General features: G+C 37.5%; 1 protein-coding gene across 5 annotated transcripts in view; it reads left to right on the forward strand.

Moving 5' to 3' along the window:
* Iml1 (GATOR complex protein Iml1) overlaps positions 1 to 13,264 on the forward strand; it is a 172,219-nt gene extending 158,955 nt beyond the window's left edge. For all 5 annotated transcript variants that reach the window (XM_081771495.1, XM_081771497.1, XM_081771499.1 and 2 more), the window contains 4 exons: positions 194 to 354; positions 7,009 to 7,177; positions 8,814 to 9,187; positions 12,928 to 13,264. In XM_081771495.1, the coding sequence (XP_081627621.1) occupies positions 194 to 354; positions 7,009 to 7,177; positions 8,814 to 9,187; positions 12,928 to 13,107 (884 nt within the window). In that variant the 3' untranslated portion in view covers positions 13,108 to 13,264. The remainder of the gene's footprint in view (positions 1 to 193; positions 355 to 7,008; positions 7,178 to 8,813; positions 9,188 to 12,927) is intronic.
* Positions 13,265 to 24,460: the final 11,196 nt, after the last annotated feature.

Below are 24,460 nucleotides of genomic sequence, written 5' to 3' on the forward strand. Positions count from 1 at the left end.
AACCTTTCCTCTTGACCCTTCTATGTCCTTCAAAAAGAAATTGGAGAAAGACACATTTTTCATCCTGTCCACAAACCACTTCCCTGGTCTTAATTTTCTGTAATATCCTACCTCACTATACACACTCAGTTTCCTATACGTTTTCTTTATTTTTGCCAACTTTTTATCATTATTATTATTATTATTATTTCAGTACCTCGCTATAAGCATACACACCTAGAAATAGATATCAATGCCAAAAGCGATCGAATAGAATGGGGCCATACAAGATATCAATCTGTTTTTGAGCCCGACCAAGCTTATGAGTTTGCCGTACAGTGGGTTGCAGCTACAGGTGTTATCATGGCTGAATTGGTAAGTTTGAAAATTCTAGTGTCCTGCAACTTTAAATTCGCGTTAGGTATTGTAATCAACACATATTATTATATATAAATATAATAATACAGTACAATTTAATGTAATATAATTTAATCACTAAAAATGAGTAAATTTTTGCTTAAACATATTTTTGTTGGCTTGGAAGCCAAACATGCTTTGTGTGTTATAAAATAGCTGATTTGTTCGGCCCATTTCCTTCATATAGTAATTCGTAATTTTACTGATATACACTGTGAAGACATATGAAGGGTAAGGGGAAAAAAGAAGGAATGTCACAAAATTGCATTTTCGAGAAAACGGCGTTTTAATATTGAAAACAGCGTAAAAAGAATAGGGTTAGTCAACTTTTTTGCCCCTTTTTACATGGATATTTCTACATCTACGCATGCATGGCATATACAGTCAAATAGTACCAAGAGTCACCAACAGATAGGACCAAGCACCCGAAAAAGCACGCACATGGACATTCCTTGTTTTTTCCCCTTACCCTTCATATGGTATATTTCTCACGGAAGAACTAGACATTCTGGTGAAAGTTTATTTCTGAATTATTTTTGTGACTGTCTAACATCTGTCTAAGAGGAAGAACACTTGTGTCTCAGATTTTTGTACAGCTCACACATGGAAGTAATTAAAGATAGATTCATATCAGGATATCAAAACAGTAAAGTTCTAGATATCAAAACGTATGTGTTACATTTTGCTTCTCAAATGTGTGAGATTTATTTTTTAGTGGTCAATTTCTTTTTAATAAAATTCCGAGTGACAATTTAGAAATGTAATTTATTGAAGAGTTTGTACTTTTAATAGAGTTCATGTTAATTCCTAATATACAGGGTACAGCAGCTATTTGAGAACAAATAACATCCGTGGAGAAAGGAGCAGAGACGGAAGATAGAGCATTTAATGACCATTGAACAATATGTACACGTGAAGACAGACCCAATACAGGATATCATTCTATGAAACCGCCATCTACCGCAATATCAACCTCTAAACGGTGTCGAAATCGTCGGCAGGCATGATTGAGGTGGGTCCTGGGAATGTTTGTCATGACATCCAAATTGGCTGCCCTGAGAGCCGCAACGTTATTGTATGGATGCTTATTAGAGGCCCTCTTAACCATGCCCTAGAGGTAAAAGTCCAAAGGGTTGATATCAGGGGAGCTGGGGGCCACATGTTTGGGGTGACGTGGTCGTGAACATTCGTGGCCAACCATTCTTGGTTGAATGGGCCGTATGGACGGGAGCAAAGTCCTGCTGAAAAACATATGGCCTGCCACGTGTTATAGCAATAATCCAGGGCTGCACAACCATCTTCAACACATCGGTGTAAGCGACGGCGTTGACTCTGGTACCTTGACTAAAGAAATGTGGAGGCATCATGTTACCCTCACTGCTCACGACCCCCAGAACCATCACGGAGACGGGGAACTTGGTGTGCATGACGGTCGGAACCTCCTCGGGTATTTTACACAGCCACCGATCATTTCTACAGTTCGCCTTTTGGTCCTGGACGAAGATTTTCTCATCCGAGAAGAACCAGAGCATTTCTGACTGCTCGGGATGTTTCAGCTCGTTCAAAAGGCACTTGGCGCGGGTCACTCTATTCACCTTGGTTCTCGTGGACATGAACTGGTCTCTCCGCATCACGTACGACTTGTAACGGAGGTCTTCATACACCACACGTCAAATGGTGGCCTCGTCAACCTGCTTCTCTCTTGCGAGTGCCCTCGATCTTGGAATCGGCATGTCCTGCAGCCAAGGAGACGATGACTGCATGCCTCTTCATTTCCTGGGTTAGTGTAGGGTTTGCCGTGTTTACCTGCAACAAAAAGGGATGTGTTACAGTGACACAGGATGCTGTGTCACTTATACTATGTATTCTCAAATATTTGCCGCATCCTGTATGTATATATCAGTATAAATAAAATAACATTATTTCCTTGATTTGCATGGGAACTCACTTTTACCAGATTTCCAACGACTATCCTTCTCTTTCCGCCGTCAGAGGGTAAACTTCTATTCCAAGAGAGTGCGAGTTCTGTTAGATCTTCATATTTGCCTCTTCTTTTTCTTGTGAAACTATTAAACACCTTCCTTTATTGTGCTGGTACTTTTAGTTAACTGTAATTAGATACAGGTTCTCGCCTGTTGCTATAAAGCTATCCAACAAAATCGCCAAACATCTTTTACATTTAATTTCTCAGAATTAATATTTTGACTGCTGTCTCTCTATCTTGTCATTTCTATTGTGATTCTTGTAGTAAGATTACGACTGAAGTCTGTCATTGACAGTCCATCACACACAATACTAAGCTGGCAATGCAGAAGGACAATTATATCTTGCTGCTACAGCATAATCCCTAGTTGCACTTTACCATTTTCAACATAAATGGCAAGAAATCAGTGAGGTGGTCGTGTCAGCGTGATTTCACTTAGGAAAAGTGTGACAAATCAGATGTACCACTTTCTGGGGTTAGTGTACTGTGTGATGATGTCCAGGTAAATCCTGATGCGAAGTGCAGTAATCGGAAAACCATCTTTAAATTATATTATTAAAACATACAAAGCATTAGAAACAAACTTACACACTGTGCTGTTAATACCAATGAGTTACTGGAATATGACTGTTTAGTGATGAGTGAATCGTGGTAGAACAAATCGGTAAGTGGCAGTGAAGTGCAATGTTCTAATCAGTTATCTATACACAGAAATTACCGTAAGACTCACGGGGAAGGAGTGTTAGTGTGTATCAATAATAAATGGGCCAGCAGAGCATGGAATGACCTCGTACGTGAGTGTAAAATTGTTTGGAACGAGGTACGTCTGGCCAAAAATACAAATTTGTTTTTTGTGTATTTCTACAGACCACATAGAAACAGCCCTCAATATTTACTTGAAGCGTGCCATGAATCACTTCCATCAGCCCTGCCACAACTCTTTCGTTTCTTTTACTATAACGTGGGCCTGAAATGGATCGACAATGAACATGGGATAGCATCAGGAGCAAATGTCGCTTTCTTTATGGACTATTTTATTCATAGACTCGATTTGAGACAATTTAATATGCATAATACGCGTAAAAGCAACAACTTAGATTATGTCATTTCAACTTTCTCCCCAGAGAATGTTGTCCCGTCTAAAAATTTGCTTTTTCAGACCACGAGTATCAGGAAGTGACCTTCTGCGTTCCCCGTCCCTCTTCCTCCCCCAATAGTCAACGACTCAACTCAAGAAGAAAGTTTCTGTGTGCCTAGGGAAGGTTTCCGTGGGGTAAAATTTGTAAAACATTACAGGTATTGCAGTGGGTTATCTACATTGTATAGACCAAAATACAAAAAAAAATAAATAAATAAATAAATAAAAAATAAAAAAATATCCAAGATACGACGAAAAGACTCGCCACACATTGCGAATAAAAAGAGTGTAAGAAGTATGGTGTGGATTTTTAAATAACATAATATGTTTTCTGGCATCACACACACACACACACACACACACAAAAAAAAAAAAAAAAAAAAAAAAACTAAGGTGCAGATATTTATATTATGTTTTAAAAATTTCAGACACCAGCATCAACAACCCTAAACACTTCTGATTTCTTAACAGATCTAGATCTTAAAGTTCTCCTCTACCTTTTGTGAGTACAATGGCGGATCAAGTGCAGAAGATGATGAAAGAACAAATTTTTAATGAATTCTTTTGTAACTAAAATGCAAATACACCTTCTGCTTTCTCCCCTATTCAGTCTATTTGTCCATTCATTCTCATATATCTACCATTTTCCCAGAGGTTGAATCACTTATTGTGTTTCCCATCGTAGAGAGTCTCAGGCCCTAACAATATAAGCACGATCTTTCTGCCTGCATTCCACAACATCTATTTATTTATTTTTTCACTTACGCTTATTTTAACATGTGTTTCATAGAAGGCTATTTTTCCTTCTCTTGGCAAACAGCTCGTCCCTTCCTCTTCTATAAATCCGAACCGAAAAATCACGTGTCATCCTATAGGCCTATTTCGGTTCTCTCAAACATATCCATCACCTGCGAGAAAATGAACAAAGCCAGACTTTTCAAATTTACCTCTTCCATATTAACATAGTCCAACATGGCTTCGTGTCCAATAGCTCTTGTCTTATCAACATAAGTAACATGCTTAATCATGGTATAAACAGAATTTTCAACAATCCACCACTAGACACCATCTGTTTCGTATTATCTAAAGCCTCCGATTCCATTAACCATCCATATCTACTTTACAAAATCTGTAATAGATTCGTATTCATGGGTCACTCTTATCTTTATTGATTAGCTACCTACAAAGTCTCACCCAGAGAGTTGTATTGGCGGGATCGATTTCTAACTCTCTACCTGTAACACTACCTGTAAAATCCGGAGTAGCACAGTGGAGTGTACTTGGATTACTTTTATTCATATTGTTCATGGATGACCTATCTAGTCACTTAAACTCAGCTTCCAGCAGCTGAGCGGTTAGCGTACGCGCCTGTGGCGTGGGAGGCCCGGCTCGATTCCCGGCGGGAGCTCATGTTATTCAAATTCCACGTTAATCAGTAGGGCCACGTCTCATATAGCCTCGCTGCTGAACGGGACGTCAAACTCAAAATCAACTCAACTCAACTCAGCTTCCAGCGGAATCTTATTATTTGCAGACGACTGCAAATTCTTCAGAAAAGTTAACAGTGCAGAAGATTCCGAGCTATTTCAAAACGACATAGATAATTTTTTCTCTTGGTGTAACAAATGGCTCATAAAGTGAATCCCGAAACGAGTAGTTCGATAACATTTTTCTTAAAGAAAAATATTTTTCACATCTCATGCAGCATAAACGGTTTGCTAGTCAGTAGTCAAGGATCTCGGGAGTTACTTTTGACACAAAACTAATTTCTACAGAACATATAAACACAGTAACGAAATAATCAATGCGCATTGTAGGACTCCTGTACAGATTAATAGAAATATGGATTCTCGTTTCTTTAGCAGTGTTTTACAGGGCAACAATTTCTCCTAAAATGGAATATTGTTCATTTATCCGGACATTGGCCGCTTCTATAAACCTGCCTCTGTTAAACTCAGTCCTAAACTTTTTCTTCGCAATAGTACGTTTCAGAGCACCTCCCACATGTGCGATGACAAACCACGAACTGTTGCGAACACTGAATATTCAACTACCCAACACTTGTCATAAAATCAATGATCTCAAATATCTGCATAAACGTACAGATGGTCAACTCATGTCCGAAACACTACTCTCAAAATTGTATTTCCTAGTTCCATTCAGGTAAACATGTAACACACATCTCTTCCATATAGTACGACCTAGATTTTCAGTACTTCAACATTCTGTGTTCCACAAGCTTCTGCAGTTATAAAACGAAATATCACACACACCGATTTCTATAATGCTGAAGCTGCATAGGACTCTGTACAACTACATCGTTTTAGTGGATAAATTATAGTCTGCTATTGTCAGCCTTTCTTGTTATTATTACTTCTTTTTTAATTTGATTTGATGTTTAGTTTAGCGTCCCTTTCAGCACGGAGGCTATATGAGACGTGGACCTACAGCTTAACGTGGAATCCGAATAACATGAGCTCGCGTTATTACTTTAGATGTTATTGTTTATATTATTAGATTTGTTAAATATACCAATGTAAATTAGTGTTAAGCTGTATCTGAAATTACGTTCGTAAATAAATAAATAAATTTTCTAAACATTATTTTTTTTAAATAAATTTAAGTCAAATACACACGACGAACATTTGTAATTCCGACTCATTAACTGTAATTAGGAATTAAAGCTATAGTCCCATTATTTGTCAAGACAATCCTAACTTTAAACCTGGTTGTTTAGTCAATGTAAAAGGGCTCCAAGTGAATTTCCACGCAAATCAAGGTATTAATTTTCATTTTATTTATACAGAATAATTTGCGTAAAATGAAATCTTACACATTATATATCTTTCTAGTTAAAATCTTTCTTCGGCTCTGTTAATTAGAAATTTTTTCCATTGTGATCTCATATATTTATTCTCAGTTGATAGTGTAATTCGTTGTACTACATGTATAGTAAAGTGTAAAAATACAAAACGTTAGACATGAGAAAACCAATGATATAATTTAAGGTCTGAGTTGTACTGACTTTTTTCTTTCTTTCTTTCTTTTCTCGTCCTTCATATGCATCAGTATAGCATGATTCTTACAATAATATCCAATGGTTCATACTACTCTGCTAGCATTCTGTAGTTCGTGATAATGTGAAACTAACATGATTGATGAAGCAGTTGAGTAAATTACTGTGTTGCTGTTTCCTCGTTGTCAATTTTCATTAAAACCAAACAAATGGTAACTTTTATTACATTTACCATAGTGTTATTCCACGGTTTATCAAAGAACACTAAATCACTTTGGTAATACATGGTCATTAGAATTTTAAAATAAATGCTAAGTTACTAATAATGGTTGTTTTTAAATAACATGTAATTAATAGTTTATTTAAATTTGTTTCCTATTTCTATTCATTAGTTAATTAATGTAGCCTCATATATAAGAGTCATTGTCAGTGTATTTAAAGTAGTGTATTGAGTTACCCCCTTTTGTGTTCTAGATAATGGGTTGGGCAAGAAAAAGTCAAACATGTGGCATTCAGTTGATACCTATTCCTAGTGATCCGTTTGCCTTACCATTTACATTAAAGTCAGATCCGTTGCGTGGACCAGTTTTCGTTCCATTGGACATAGAGTGCCTTAGAGAAAATAAAGTGCATCTATTTGAAGGTAAGCGAGCACACTTTATGTTATTAACCTAAAAACAACCGTAAATAAATAATGTCCTAATATTTGGATATAGTTGCTTATACGTATAATGGCATCATCTAGACACAAAAGGTGTTTATGCATTCTAAATATATTTGCCCCACTGCTTGTTTTCTTCAAGCTAAATCCCGGTTAGGCATGGAATCAGTGAGATTCTCTTTCATAATCTATATAATGTTAATCCACTCGGCACACAAATGCTTTAATACCGAATCCCAATTTAAACAGTAGGCCCTGTTTCATATATTCTCAGTGTAGAAAAGAGATTAAATAAATCAAACTAATACAATCTCTCCACAGAAAGCATCTTTACAGAAATGTTGTCTCATTAAACGTGTGGTTCATGTCAAATGACAAACTGGTTTAAATAAACTTTCGGATATCTTGTTTTGCCAGTCTCTTTTTGAGTTTTCGTAGCTGTGTGACGCAGCATCAGCTTTCATGAGCAGAAAAGATGCTTTGTTTAGCAATGCATTAAACAATCTTGAATAACCTTTCCTTAGTATTGTGATGTGTTTTTGTAGGTAAGAGTGTCCACATATTCATCATCCTCTACATGAAATGGTATCCTGCAACTTGGTTGATTAAATCAGATTCATGCTGTTGTTGGCAAGAATTTATCCAAAACCATGTCCAATTGTCACGTAAACACTGAGCAAAAGACGACTGATCTATGAAGTTAATAGGTGCTTAAGTTCTAAGGACGTCCCACTCTTTCCATTGTCCATTTTCGTTTCGCAATATAAATTGCGGTAATGATTGACTTTCTTGTGGCACCCGTCCGATGGTAGTTTAACTGGTGGATGATCCATAGCTGTTTATGACACATGAGCGAACTTCTGCGTAGAATAGGGAGGAGACTGTCTTGCCATACCAGTTTAGCTACTTTCCGAAGACCCTGCAAGGTACAGAGACGTTGAAATGAAAAGTAAAATGTAAGATCATAGTGTATTCGGATCTACTCCTAAAATTTATTATCCAGTAAACTTCATTGCAGTCTTACTTTTTATTTTACAAAACAGGACACTAATATAATTTAGATGATGTAGAGGAAAGTAAACTCCAGCAAACAGTTGGATGGGATGTCGAAAAACGTCACAGAGTTGAGTGAAATGATCCTTTGATAAGAAGGTAACGACATGGTACAAAGCTAAATCCATTGTATTTATAATCGTATCTTCTTAAATGTTATGTAAATAAAGTCCACTTTTTCTTCAGAACGCATTTCCGGATGACAAAAATATACCAAAGAAAAAGCCGGAATAAATGAAGGTACAATTAATTACGTGTAGTGAACAACAAAGGTCCTACCCCTTTATTGAAAGTTTCATTTTAATGTCTCCACCCATTGAACAATTTAATAGTTTTGTCACGTTTTAAGTCTTAATTTCTTCATAAAACCAAAACAGGTATATTGAATTATATAAGGCATCAAGATTTATTTCGGAAAAGTTTTCCGAGAAACAAGCAATTTTTGTAGCGCGTATTACTATGTGTTTGAGAGTTTCGAGAAAGTCTATTGGAAGGTATAATATGAACTAATCATTCATGAACATAAAATTTAATTTGTAATTTAAGCTTTTTTTTAACTTTCCAGAATTTCCTGAAGATAGTTGGAGTCAGCGACTTTTTCTTTTTCAAGAAGCCATTGTTGCGAAATTTGGCTTTCTCCCGTGCCTTATAGAATCATCCTCAACGTACGATTCTTTTGGATCGACGTCAGGGACTAGGACTTCGACGTCACATCATCATCAGTATGTGCATCTCACAGGCAATGCATTTATCATGATACCCTCGGAGCCCTGTCCTCATCACACGGTCACTCCTACAAATACAATGGCTCGAACAAGTCGATTCGGAGAAGGCAAGAGGTATTCTATTCATCCGGAAGTAGTATCAAGTCCTCATGAGGAATATATAACACGCCATGTGAGCGGTAAATATAGGGACGATTACAGAGAAGAAAAAAGGGTATGTATTTTCTAGTCACGTAAAAGAGAACTTCCTAAATTTAAAGCGCATCTTACGTCTACTACCTAGTAGTATAATAGGCCATATTGTCGTTTCATCATAGCCGAGAGATACCAGATCTGATTCTCTGTTGCTCAAAGTTCTCCACATGTCTCCTGTAGCAGGTTACTGCTAGAATGGTACGCCTGTGTCCAATAATTTTTTGTATATACTGTAACTGACATTTTGTTAAAATAATGACTTTCCTGTGCATATTTGATCTCCTTTGACAAGTTAGTACTAGGAGATTGTGTTAATTAATTCTATTAGAATTTTGTAATAACAAAATCAGCTTTCAATTAACGCATGTACTGTTAGTCCGGAACGTTCAATATGAATAACCAACACAATTCTGTTGTACAGAAATCAATGATGACACCCGTAATCAGTGACGTAGCATGGTTTTCCCTTGGAGGAAGCTATAAACTTCCAATTTCCAAATACTTTTGCTAGTATTACGAATAGTTTTATTATATTACTTGAAAAATTATGGATACAATGAAATAGTAAATTAGTGCATTAAAATGTAAACCTCTTGAAGAGCAATCTTGCCAATAAGCTCAAAACGTATTCGTAGTTCTTCTAAATTATTAGATTGTTGAGTTTTTGAGGTTATTGAGTAAATTAATATCTTTTTCATTGTAGACTAAAATATTTTGTAGCCAATTGTCGATGATATCGTCCTAGAATATTGCTGTACATCGCACTTTCTGAAGAAACAAAAGTTTTAATATTTCAGTGTTCAGTGAGTTTTCCGAGAATCGCTCCTAAATTAAAGAGTCGAAATCTTGCTAAATTGCTTTCTTTCATCCGAAAACGGTAGATCCATTGAATTTTATGAAAATCATAGGGCTGTTTCCAAGTTAAAATTTTCAACCAAACATTAAAATATTCAGTGAAGAATTACTCCATTTTAAAATATAGGATCCATGTATTATTTATTTTAGTTTCTTGCACCTCTGCTCTTTCTAATTTTGGGTAAGGAATGTCATTATTACAATTTAATTGTAAATCAGTTCAGCATCATAACGAATATACAGTACAATGCAAAATTCATTGTAATCCGTTCCCTTTCATTATCGACAATTGTTGGCTAAATTTTTTTTATTCCACAGAGCTTACTGTCAACAAATCTGTACATAGCAACTGTAACATCATTGCTCCTACTATTACCTTATGCAGTGTGAAGTACTTAGTTTAGATTCGCAGTACAACTTAGTAAAAATATTGGAAGAGCAAGGTGAACTTGTGCTGATATATTAAAGATCTTGGATTTGAGTAGCCGTAGAGCGCTGGTTCGTTCATTAGCGTGTATTTTGTGTAAAGAAGTTTATTGAAACCAATTGTATTGTACCAATTAGCGTGCATTAAGAGTAAATTTTTACACGAACATAATTTCGAATCAAATCCTACGCAGAAGATGGTGAATGTATGAAACAATGCATGCCAAACCATGCAAGTTCAAGCATATCTCCAGAGAACAACGATGAAAATTCTGGAGAAAATGTAGCAGATGTAAGACCTGCACAGTATCCGAACAACGATTTGTATTTCATCAGTACAAAACGCAACATTTTACAAATTTAATGTGTGTGGAAGGCTATTACTTATGCAGGCATGTAATTCACCAGTGAAGTGACAGGTGCGTATCATGGAGTCTTCGCTTATAAACTCCCTCATACAATTGTATACTGCCCACATACAATTAATTTGGTTCCAAGTTAACCTCTTTGTACACTTCTGTTAACAAAAACCGAGACTGCTTTCCAGAGTCTAAGTCCGAAGAGTTGAACCTATATTCTTACGTCCCTCAGATCTGCTATTTTCCCCATTCTATTACGAAGCAACATGCGTATTGCCTAATAGAAATAGACCATCTGGATATTGTCTCCAAGTACATATTCAGGTGGTATGTAGAAAACAGTTATAAAATATGGTGGAAAAGATTATTAAAATCAAATTTAGCATACTACATGGTAACAGATTAAATTCTTGGAAGGTACACGTAAATAGAAGAGTAACAGAAATAAAGAAGGCTAATAGCTATCTGCTCTTGACCTAGTGGATAACGTAAAGGATTCGCGTACCAATATTCATTTTATATTCATTTTAATGAGTTCGAATCCTATCAACGAAAACATATATATATATAAAGAGTCTGCATTTTACTGAGAAAGATCATTCATATTTGAATGTAAAAAATGTATACAGCTGTGTAGTATAGCACATTAGAACATATATATTTAACAAAATGACAGCTCTTTTTCTCTTCTCTCTAACGTTTATTTCGGAGCAGGAAACCATGATCTATTCATGATGTAATTCAGATTGGACTTAAACAATAGGTCCACGTTTCATATAACCTCGATGTTGAAAGGGACGCTAAACTCCAATACACCACAGTCTAATGTTTATTCTTAAACGAAAAGCAATATGAAAAGGTGTTCATTCTAAAAACTAATTCTTTAATAATTTGCGTAAGCAAGGGCGTCATTTGGGGAGGGAAGACGAAGTAGTTACTCCCCCTATGAGTTTGGGATGTATATACGTTTTAATCGATAGTAAAAATGTGAAACTCTGTGTATATCAGAGTCTTGCTCCCCCATCCTCCTAAGCAAAACCTGAGATGATACACAAAGGGGATTCATTGTGTAAGAAAATAAATGGTCGCTAAATTATATCAGTACTTACAGAAGTGTCCGTTGTGCATACAAGAATAAGGTGTGATAAATATAAAACCGGAATTTGACTATTATAGAAATTGTCCTCCTTTTTCCCCTTCAGATTTGGAATTTTCGAAAATGCTGTCATATTTGTAATGAACAGATTATGTACTAAAAAGCATACACCCAACTTGAGCATTCTTAGAGTGGTCATTTTCTGAATAAAGAAAGGACATTTTGATATTATAGAAATTATTTTCTTTCCATCCTTAGAGATGAAAATTTTAAAAACACTGAAGCACGTATTACCTTATTTTAATTAAGAATGTATTTACCAAGTTAAGAATTTATTCACATTTCCATTTTAAATGAATCCTTACATTGAACACTTTCAAAATAAAAGAATAGAAAATTTGTATATAAAAATTATGATGAATAGTTATTGTTTTGTACTCGTACTGTCCACAGATGTAGTTTCTTAATCTTAAGAATACTTCTTCCTTAACAGCTGTGAGTTCCATTTTATTATAACACATTTTATTATAAAATGTTTAGACCTCGCGGACCCCCTGGCTAGGTCCCACGGACCCCACTTTGAGAACTACTGGTCTAATATATAGTGCTACGATTTTGATATAAAAATAGTATTGAAATTGGTACAAAATTCCAGTGAAACATATTGTAGCAAATATCTTTAACAGCACACAGTTGTTTTGAAGATTATCCACTATTCACTTCAGATAGTCGTATAAAGACTATAATTACGAATAAAACCTTCGCCAAAGAGATGAAGAAATTTTTATGTACATAATTCCGAATACACAAAAGGGCTTTTATTTTTACTCATTTTATATGTTTTATTATTTTCCATAAATATAGAACTTCCATTTATGAGAAAAGATAGAAGTCTACCGTACATTGTTATTCATTTCTAATTTCCATATTTTTTTTTTCTGGTGTTTCCTTAGATATGGTATTCATTAAGCATGCTAACAATAAGTGCATTCTATATCCTTCATATGTATTGTTGTTTTGCAGACTGGATTTTTGTGGTCGTGGAATCATATGCTAAGCAGAAGGTGGAAAACTTCATCTACCACAGCTACTGGAGACGAGAATTTTCAAAATAAACTCCTCAAAGACTTTAAAGAATTTTGTGCTAATTCTGAAAATCGTTTAAAAATTTTCTGGGATTCATCTCACATTGTAGGCAGTTAAAATCATGTATCTTTTATGTGTTGTAAATATCAAGTAATGTATTTACTGTACACTATGTAAATATACATGTATATATACGTATGTATGTATGTGAGTTTTGTAAAGGATTATTGTTGATTTTTTAAACTTGGAAATAAATAAAATTATTAAAATGTTATGTTTCTGCTCTTAAGTTATTCATTATACTCTTTTAGTAAATTCGTAAAGAATGTAACAAAAGTATATCAAAAACCCAATGTAGGCACTACTTACATACATCAATAGTCAGCTCATCCGCCACTGTACAAGATCAATATTTGGAAGAAATCTTTCGCAGAGCATTATTAATTTGTGATCGTCCAAAGATGTTAATGACAAAATATAGGTTTTATACAAAATAGAAAAAAAAAAAAAAAAAAAAGGTTACAAGTTATATACTTTACAAAAGTGGTTTAATCAAACACGTAGATCGGTGCAAGCCTCAAACACAGTTACTTCCAAAGATGCAAAAACTTGAATAGGAATTCCTTATTTTCCACAATTATCGACAAAAAATTAAACGTATTCTTGCAAAGCATAACATGCCTGCTTCAAGTATCCCCTCTAAAAGCCTACAAAAACATCTCACCGGATTTAAGTTATTTTGTTGATCCACTAAATAAGTCAGGCATTTACCGCGTTCAATTCGAATGTAACTCCTCATATATAGGCCAAACGAAACGCAAGGAATAAACACTCGAATTAAGGAACATATTAGACATTCAAAAAAGTCACAAGAAGAGGGCATGTCGGGATTGGCGCTTCATTTAAAACAACATAAGCTTACACATAGTATAAAACAGGTTAATGTAATAGGATCAGCAAAAACAAAGAAACAACGAGAGATTAAAAATCTTTCTTTATTCATAAATACAAGCCTGCTTTGGATCTGGATACTGGCAACATTGATAGAATTTGGGTACCTACCTTTGACGCATATTTTGAGTCTGGCAATAGTGACGTAACAAACACCGCGCTATCTTTGATTCATCATTCCTTTTGCACTTCGCTCAGCTCGTCACATTTCAGAATCTATTTAGTAGTATTTATTCCTTGTTTTACACTTTTTATCTCCTATCCGTTTTAATCCTTTTCACCTTGTTACTGAGGACGAAACCATTTTGAGTTCCGAAACGTCTGAAAAATATTTAGGCTTTCCAAGGGAGGATTCATTGGTAAGCAGCCAATTTTTTGTTAATCGTAAAGAATAGTTTCGAAAATTCATTTCAAATTTGAACAATTTTAGTGTTAAACAGATAACAGTAAAATAAAAAAAAAAGGATAAATGAAAATAAAATAAATCATTTCATTGTAAGAGAAAAGTAATGGAAAGATATATTAGTAAAAAATGCTGTTGCTGTTGTGTGTTGTTCACGAGGTTTTAACGCATTACAGAGATAGTTCTCCGACGAAGATGACTTCCAGGAAGTTGTACATATCAAGCTCCGATCACTTAGTGAAAATCAGACTTCCCACAAGAGCAGGTGATCTGTTTGAGATGACCCCCAAGAGGAACGGAATATATTATGCCATTAAATAAAAGCAACAAAATTGAAAGAAAATACCAATGGTTCCAAAACATCACTAATTTATTCATTATTTCATCCTTCAAGAATTCTGATTTTCTCCCAATAAATGAAATAGTTTAATGATAGAATAAATTCACATAGTGAACAGAAAATCATACAACCAATCAACACCAGATGCGAATAGTTAGTACAACGTAATACATGAATAACCATAGGTATTAGTAAGAGCATAAGTTGTACTACAAGCAAGAAATCGTGTAATTAATAATCATGCGATGCAAAACGTTCTAATCCATATTGAATAGAATAATACATATTTTAGAATCCTATTTTCATTTCATGATAAAGTAGATAATACACATCGTAGATTCATATATTTAATTACCATTTCTTTTCAGTATTAAAACCATAAAAAAATATCTCGTTATAGCAACTGTATTGATTAACTGATTACTCTTGAGAAAAGTTCATATTATATATATAAGGTAACCAAGAAAGTTCTGCCGCTTTTTCGCCCACCACCTTCGAACATCGATATGTCACCTAAGACCAGTGGCGGCGATTGGACGTTAAAAGTGGGGGGGGGGGGCAAGACATGATCTGAATGTTTGTATATCAATGTTAATATACAATTTTCCCTACTTGAAACTATATACATTAATAGGCCATTTCAGAAAAGTGGCGGCCCTAATCGCCGCCCATGCCTAAGACTACCTGGAAGATAAAAAATAGTCCCCATCAGTATCGACGATCTTCTGCCAACGTTCTAGAAGGCCCTGGATTCCATTGCGGTAAAATTTCGTGGATCGTAAAGCGAAGATATCAAGTGCATTTTGCACCTCTACTAGAGATTTGAACTAGCGTCCTCTAAGGTGATTGTCCAAGGAATGGAACAGGTGGTAATCTGTGCAATGTCCGGGGAGTATGGCGGATGCAGTAGTGTTTTCCATCCAAGACGTAGAATGGTGTCCCGAGTCATCTGTCGCGGGGGGCTTAGCGTTGTCCTGAAACAGGAGGACTATTTTGCAATTCAAAAGTGCTGACTCCAGAGTTTTGAGTTTCTCTTGAACACAGCTCAACTGCTGACAGTACCCAGTTCCATTGATGCTCTGACCAGCTTTTAGCAGTTCCCGATGCACGATGCTGCGAGCTGTCCACCAAACACAAGAGGGCCTTCTTCTGGAGCAGTGCGAATAGCTGTTTCGGCTGTTTTGAAACCGGTTCATGGGATGCTAACCAATGATGATGGCACCGTGGAGCTTCGTACAGGACCCACATCTCGTCACATGTCAACACTCTGTCCACAAATTGATCCTTCCTCAGACGAGACAGAAAAGAAACAGGTGTCTCCTCGCGTTGCCTTCTGGCCCGGAGTCAAATCATGTGGGACCCATCGACCCAGCTTGTAGTGCTTCGCAAGTTGATGGAGGTGCTACCGAATGGTTTCTCCATTCATATTGAATTGTAGTCCCAGTTCCTCACATGTCTGGTTACTGTTCGCTTCAATTTCTGCCTGAAGATCTTCATTTTGGACGTGTTGGTCTTCCGGCGTGGCGCGTCTTCGAGTGTTTCGTCACCGTCCTTAAACTTGTTAAACTACCGCTGCATATATATATATATATGAAAATGAAATGAAATTTTGAGTTTTACGTCCCATGGTTATGTCGGTTAGGCTAAAGGAGACAGTGATAATGAGTAATGAATGAAATGGTGGAAAGAACAACGTGGGAGGAAACGGGAGAACCCCGAGAAAACCCACGCACACGGTGTTTGTCCACCACAAAGTTCACTTGGCGGGAGCAGGGTTTGAACCCGAGACCCCTAGCACCAGAGGTGAACGCTCTACCAGTGAGCCACCGCGGCCCCTCTCTCTCTCTCTCTCTCTCTCTCTCTATATATATATATATATATATATATATATATATATATGTGTGTGTGTGTGTGTTGCATATATTTATAATGAACAGATGTGATATGCATCATACTGACCTGGCGACTATAGGCGAAAGTCTACAAGTCGTGCGATAACTAGTTAGTTTAATTGTTCGTTCCATTAGTTAGTTCTTAGAACGGGGCGGAGGGTTCTTCTTAAAGCCGACATCGGCCCCACGGTCCGAGCCGCACAGTTTCTCAGATAGGGCTTTGTTGCTACTCACTAACTTTGGTTGTTCAGTCCGCTCATAACCTGTACGGGGCACTGCACTTTTAGTGTTTGCGAAACGCCAGGCACCTTACTAATCCTAGCCGGGTACGCACAACACTCCGCTGTTTGCGATACACCGAATTCTTTACTTTCTCTGAATATCTGACTTCCCTCTTCGACTTCATCCGGCCACTCAAATATCCACTGGCACCCAAACTTCTCTCTTACCGCCCCCAACAGTAGAGAACATACTTCAGTTTGTTACACTAGTACTCCAAAACACCTTCCCATACCAGCGAGAAGCCATACTCACCCACGCCACTAAAGCAGCCATGGATATTTTTCACCTTCACATGGCTGCTACTTACTCTGGCTTATCAACCTACTTCCACTTTCATTCAGATCTGCCATCATGAATCACAGAACGAAAGACAGACGACCGATCCGCTTGCTTTATTGCAACATCCGCTCCCTACCAAAGAATCGGGTTTTACTGGAGACACTTGCAACAGCTTACCAAGCGGACTGTATTCTACTAAACGAAACCTTTCTCAAACGCACAGAACCTTACTATTTCCTCCACTTTCGCCTGTTACGTTCAGATTTTCCGCAACCTGTTGCTCGGGGTGGCGCTGCGCTGGCCGTCAGATCCTTCTTACCGTACCGACATGTCACACCTATTCATCCTACCTTATACCCGGAGAGCGTCATTACCACCGTCTACTTTTCCAACAAAGTTATCACTGTTGCCACCATTTACATCCGCTCCACTCAACCGCTACCCTACCGTTTTCTTACATACCTGGATACTCATTTTAATACATACGTACTCCTAGCAGATCTTAATTATTCATCACGCACCGCAGAACAAAAGCAACGTTTTGAAGATTTTCTCTTGACAACTAAAGCATCCTTCATGCCCATACCTCAAGCCACTCGACTGCTTGCCGACACTACGCCCGATGTCGTACTTATCTCTCACAATCTGGTCACACTGTCAACTGTCGACGTCCTGGGGACCATCGGGAGCTACCATCTGCCGGTCCTCCTTACCATTACTCACCCTAGCCGTGATGCCGTTCCCAGTATACCGTCTCCTAAATACAATTTCCATAGGGCCGACTGGCAAAAATATAAAACATTTATAACGGAGAAACTTGCAGGTACATCCACAGATCTTACTACCTCCGTCGACATCACCCAACTCACCGAAACGCTCACCGACGCTATTATTCAGGGCACAGACTATTCAGTTCCTAAAAACACAACCCATCAGTCCCGGACTCCTCTACCTCCTTATGCCCGTACGCTCCCAGGGTTACCTTACAGAATACAGACGCACCAGGGACCAACATTCTTTCCATCTACATAAACAATTTCAACGCATGGTCCACTCTTATGTAATAGCCAAAAAACGTCTCATGTGGCGCGCTTCTTGCAATCGCCTTCGCAACGAATAAAACCCAACGAAATTCTGGACACTATTCAAACGCCTCACCTTTCAATCCAATAGACCGGAATACCCACTTCTCATCAATAATACAGCTCCAGCGTCTGATGCAGATATTGCCCAAGCCTTCGCCGACCATTTCCAAACAGTATTTACACCACATATGGATCCGGTTTTCGCTCATCCTAGTCAGCAACGCATCACCGCAGCAAGTACTCCACATCAGCCTCTCTTGAAACCGAACTTCGCACCTCAGCCTCCAGTCTGCACTAATCTCCTACAACCCATTCCTGCTGCAGACATTCATTCCGTTCTCTCTAACAGGCGCAACACTCACCGGGGGTGGACTCAATAACCTATCGCCAGCTGTCACACGCGCCGCCTCTTTTTCATAGATTGCTAGCGCTCCTCTACACCGTCATTCTCATCACGGGCTTTTTTCCCTTCTGCCTGGAAATTAGCTAAAATAATTGTATTTCTTAAAACAGGGAAGAATCTCACGGAGATCACTGCATACAGACCCATCAGCCTCACTACAGTACTCAGTAAGACATTCGAGCGGATCATAGTGAAAGGGCTTCATATATATATATATATATATATATATATATATAGAACAACACAACATCCTTCCAGTCACGCAGGCCGGCTTCAGACCATTTTTTGCCACATCAGACCAGCTCCTGAAACTCTCTTCTCTGATCGCCAATCACTATAATAAACATCTTCCTGCGGTCCTGATATCCTTTGACATTGAACGGGCTTTTGATACGGTATGGCATGAGGGATCGCTTTATAAACTTCAAAAACTTCTATCTCTTCCATATGTCCGCCTCATTTCCAACTTTTTATCTCAAAGGCGTGCTTTCATCCAGATCATTGACGCACAATCAACTGCCTTCCCCTTAAAGGCTGGAGAACCACAGGGGTCGGTTTTATCCCTCCTCTTATATATCCTATATGTTTCAGACATACCTCTCCCACCTTCACCGATGCATGCCTTTCAATATGCTGATGACACGGCCTATCTTGCCCTGGGATCGTCCGTGGATCGCATATCAACACAGCTACAAACTGCAATAGATGATCTGCTCGCCTGGTGCCTAAAATGGAAACTCAAGATAAATCCAACTAAAATGCAAATGACGCTCTTCGAACCTTAAAAACATAAATGCTGTCATTATCGGAATCCGAACCGTTTACACATCCCCGTCATGGGCTCCATCATACCTCTTAGCAATAGTCTTAAATACCTCGGCGTGAATTTCGATAGCCATTTGACCTGGCGCTGTGAATTACGAACTTGGGAGCAAAACATCCGTAAACGATTGTATTTACTGAGCCGTTTAAAGGGCACTACATGGGGCTTAAATTCCAACCTTCTACTTTATACGTATAAAGTATTTGTTCGCCCCGCAATCACGTACGGACATCTCGCCTGGCTCTCACGTCAGCCAATAAATATTACTATGACCGTCTCCAGATATCGGAACGCCAAGCCATTCGAATAGCCTTTTCACTGCCACCCCGAACACCAACCACACTTGTCTATCAACAAACGTCAATGCAGTTTCTCCTTAATCACATTTATCGTCTCCGAACCCGTTATATCGTACACCACATTACGAATTCTCATCCGATCGTTGCAGACCTTGTCGATCAGACTCCTACCTTTCCTCGTCGCACCTACCCACCTGTGGATCATCTGCTGGCAATCTATGAAAGAGAGGCTCAAACAGCGGACTATAATCCAGATCGCCGCATATGCCAAGACCATCCGCACATATACCCTCCTTAACCTTCCATTTCTTGGCAGCTTACTCGTCCAATACACTTTTTCGCCCTTCGCTAGACCACAATAATTAACAACCATACAGCCAATTAAGGCTGAATCTTATACTCCTCCAAACTCATAAATGTCCTGATTTCCATCTATCTTTTCTTGAATCTACAATCTTTTAGACCTCTGGCCAGAGAGAAGGCGTCATCTTCTGCGGCTCGCCATCTACGGATGGGAATGAAATGCTTTGTATGTATGTATGTATATGTGATATGCATCTTCTTACTTTCTTGTTTAAATGTTATTTCAAACTTTATTCTTTGTTCAAACATACATATACAGTGGCATACATATACATTCTTACAATCGAGGATAATAAACATTTCTAATGCCAGAACTAGGAGAGCCAATCAGAGATTGGTGAAGTAGGAGGTTTGAGCTTCTAGAAAGCTGGCATATACCTGACTGTTGTTTTCCGTTGTTTGGAACGAATAACCAATATTGCCTGTTGTTGTTATTCTTCACAACATTTCCATTTCCTTATTATTTACCAAGTTGAAAATAACTTTTTTTAATTTCAACTTGCTCCGTTTCTGAAAATGTTGCGATGCTTTCGGCAATGTCTTCAAAAAATAGCATTAGTTTCTTCATTGCTGATGATGATGTCTCTTGGTCTCACCTGGTCCTTTGTTGAATAAAATTCATCACGCCTCAGCCAGATCTGGGAACTGGTTCTTTCTTTTCATGGAGAACGACGAAGCAGCAATGGATGCAACTGGTGAAACAACAGAACATGATTGTTCCCTTTCTTCGTCATCATCATCATTTAAATGATCTACTGGAGCCAAAGTACTATGCGTCACCCTGGTCTGCAAGAATCTTCTCAGGAATTGAATTTGGTCCTCGTATTGGCACTTCTTTGTTTTCTTCGCACCCTGGCCACTTGTTTTCCTGCGTTGCCAGGCTTTCTGATAGTATACTGGTAACAATGATCGCTTTGCTATACATTCATGTCCTATTTAATTTTTTTGGCTATATCAACCCAAATATTATCTTTAACAATATTATTATGGTAGTCTTTGTCTTGCAAACTATACAGGCATTCGTGCTCTTCCAACAATATCAATTGCTCTTTATGCATTTTTATTATAACAACACGTAATGCACACTCAGCCACTGAGAACATTTGATTCCTGGTCAATTTCGTGTCGCTTCGTGTACTTCGAAGAATGCCGAAGGATCGTGACCGACGAGCCACGACCAGGATGATTTCTCTTCAAAGCGGCTTGTTGGGGTAAGGAATGGGAACGGCACGTCATGTGTGAATTAAAAAAAAAAAACTCAATGAATTTTCAATATCATTCAGTAAAGAAACTTTGTGAACCACGGCAGGGACATGACACGGCGTGGGAACGGCACCCTATGCGTAAATTATCCTTTAGGGTATTATTTTAAGAAAGGAAAATGAATTAAAACGTCATAAAGTAGATGACAATTCCTAAAAGTGAACATGATGCTTAAACAAGAATAATACTCTCCTGTTATTCATGAAACTGTAAAAGATCAATACAAATTGAAAATTTAATGTCAGTGTACTACTCTTCAATCACGTTATTCTTCCACAAGAAGCACGCCACAACAGATGTCACCTCTTGTCTTAGTGATAGTGAGACTTCCCTGCGAAAAATTCTCTTATGCGGTGACATTCATATATTTCAACTCCTTCAGAACTGTAGTTAGTATATGAATGCTTCAAATGCAGCTGAGGGTATATGGTAAACCTGTATAGTCCTACCTCTTGCGTACGTACCTGTGTTCAATAATTTATCGCATATATCCATAGACCTATGTTTATATAGATACATGCGACAAATTTATTGAACATGGGAGTACATTATCGTGCACCGATTCTGCTAATAAACTATAATTATTACAACTTACATAAATAACGAAATTACTTTTTTCAGCCTGTAATTAAGGCTCAGGCTCCATATGTGAGAGATCACGGCTCTTCACTACTCCACGAAAACTTCGCTTGTGAAAACACCTCTTCTCTAGGCCCAGTCAATTTAATATACAGTAAACTGGGTATACTTTGGCCCTTTAAAGGCAACTTTGGCCCAAAGGAAAAGAAAGATTTGATTTCTTTCTACATAGTTATTATGGTTTCTATCAGTGAGAAAGGTTGTGGATCGAAGTATTACAATATTGAGAACACATGAATATTGACGCTAGTGATTTATTTCCGGAACATGGGGAGCAAAATGCTAGCAATTGTTAACAAGTAAACATTTATTATACTGTATTTCAAGTTCCACAACTTTTGTTCGTTGCATTAAAGTGACATATCTTCAATGCACAAGTAAGTAGAATATAAAAACATCTTCATTAGCGAATATTAATAAGCTAACACCTTAAATGTTCGTTCAATTACGCACACATTATTAAGCGTTCAATTTCATGGGGTAACATTGGCCCAACTCTTGGGGCAACATTGGCCCATACTTTATAAGTGTTGGAAATGGTCCAATATTAAAGATGAAATGCTGTATAAGTGGTACGACGTAAGAAGGAAGATTACTCTCCCCATTAGCTTCTAAAGGAGAGGATATTATACAGTGCCTGAATTGCAAGAATATTCTTCCTAAAACTGAGCAGTATGATACCGGTAAATTACTCTACCGCAATGAAGAATATGGTGCGCTTGTTTTTGAATGTTAAGTATTCATCCACTTAAGATAGATTTTCATTGAACGATATTTTTGTTTGCCTTTAAATTGAGATAAGTGATTTCACGCCTATGTTTGTAATACAGGCATTTTAAGTTACGTATTCACAAATTTGTAGCGTTCTTTTATAGATGTTTCGTATTCACTCAAGTAGAATACAAATATTTTCATTGAACGATATTTCTCGTTCGATTGAAATTGAGTAAAAACATTGATAATTTCCCCAATATGTTTACAATATCCTGTTCATCTCTTATGTTTCTGAAATGCAGTGTTATAATAATACTTTCGTGTATTATTTTTTTGACACGGGCTAAAGTTACCCCAACCATGAAAAATCTAGCATGGCATCAAAAAATTGGAACTAAAATCATCATTCTTGGCCACCCTGATTATTTACTGCTTTCAAAAGAAAGTCAAAGGATTGCATTTTAAGGGGATGTCTACCCACTTGCAAGTGTTTCAGGATCCCTATAAGATAACACGTAGATATTTCTATGTGAATATTTAACAAGATATTGCACTTACCGTCTCAAAATTTTCCATGATATTTTCCAACAGCAATACCTATATGTTCATGGTTTCTGTTTTTGATTTAATGCCCCAGATCAATTTAGATTAATTATAATGTATACTTCCGTTTACACTTGGCAACGTAGAGGATAGAATTTCTCCAGGAATTGAGAGCTCTCTGCTGAACCTCTAGCCCTAATAGTCTTCGCGTCACGTGGTAGTGATTTATGAGCGCTTCTGGCTAAAAACAAATGTTGTCTCTGTTTCTTCCCTTTTTTTTTTTTTTTTTTTTTTTTGTCAAAAACTTGTTTTGGGCAGCTTTGTCCTCAGTTTTGTCCACTGCCTCTATCGAGATAGCAGTTATACAATGGAGATCGTTTGCAGATCTCATAGCAGATAATGTAACATTCTTTGAAGAAACTCGAAGACTGACATACGAACCGCGTGACAATTTGGGTAGGGAATCTGGAGCGTTGCAATTTTGTGTTCTGAAGTCCGCCTTATCACACAAGACGAAATGACCATAAACAAGAGACTTGTGAAGGAAGAAGGAAAATGTTCTTAGTAATTGTATCCAATGGTTTCCACATTTTTCACCTTTCCCCCCGAAAGATCCCTTCGAAAAGGGAAAGAGGGGAGGGTGATTTTGTGACCCTTGAGTTTTAGAATAGTCTTGAAACGAACTGCAAAGTGCACTTACTGGAAATTCTACTGTCGTTGTGCTATAATATCTGTGTTGCAAGAAGTGTGACAAAATGAAGGAATCAAAGACGAAAAGAATTTGGTACTCTCTCCTTCCAAAAAAGAAGTCTCGGCAAGCTAATTCATATGTGTGGTCGATCTCAGAGTATGGAGTTCAGAGACTGGATAGTTAATATTTACCATTCAGGATTACCTTACAACCAATTAAATTCCATTTTCACCTAGCTTGGGCTGGGTTTGGGCAACTCCCTCTTGTGCAGTCGCCTGGACCCAGATCAGGCTCGTATTTATGGACATGTGTCTATTTCCGGATCACTTCGGAATTGATCCTTCGTTAATAACCATTCAAGTTCATTACTATATTTCCTGAATTATCCAGTAAACCTTTCTCCTCCAATCCTTTATCTTTCTTCATTCTTTCTCTTTTTCTTTTCTTCTCTGCCTCCCTCTGCTACTCTTCTTTCTCACTCTTCTTTTTCCTAACACTAA

This window comes from Thermobia domestica, chromosome 9 (assembly GCF_964235325.1).
Source record: "Thermobia domestica chromosome 9, izTheDome1.hap1.1, whole genome shotgun sequence".
Lineage (NCBI taxonomy): Eukaryota > Metazoa > Arthropoda > Insecta > Zygentoma > Lepismatidae > Thermobia > Thermobia domestica.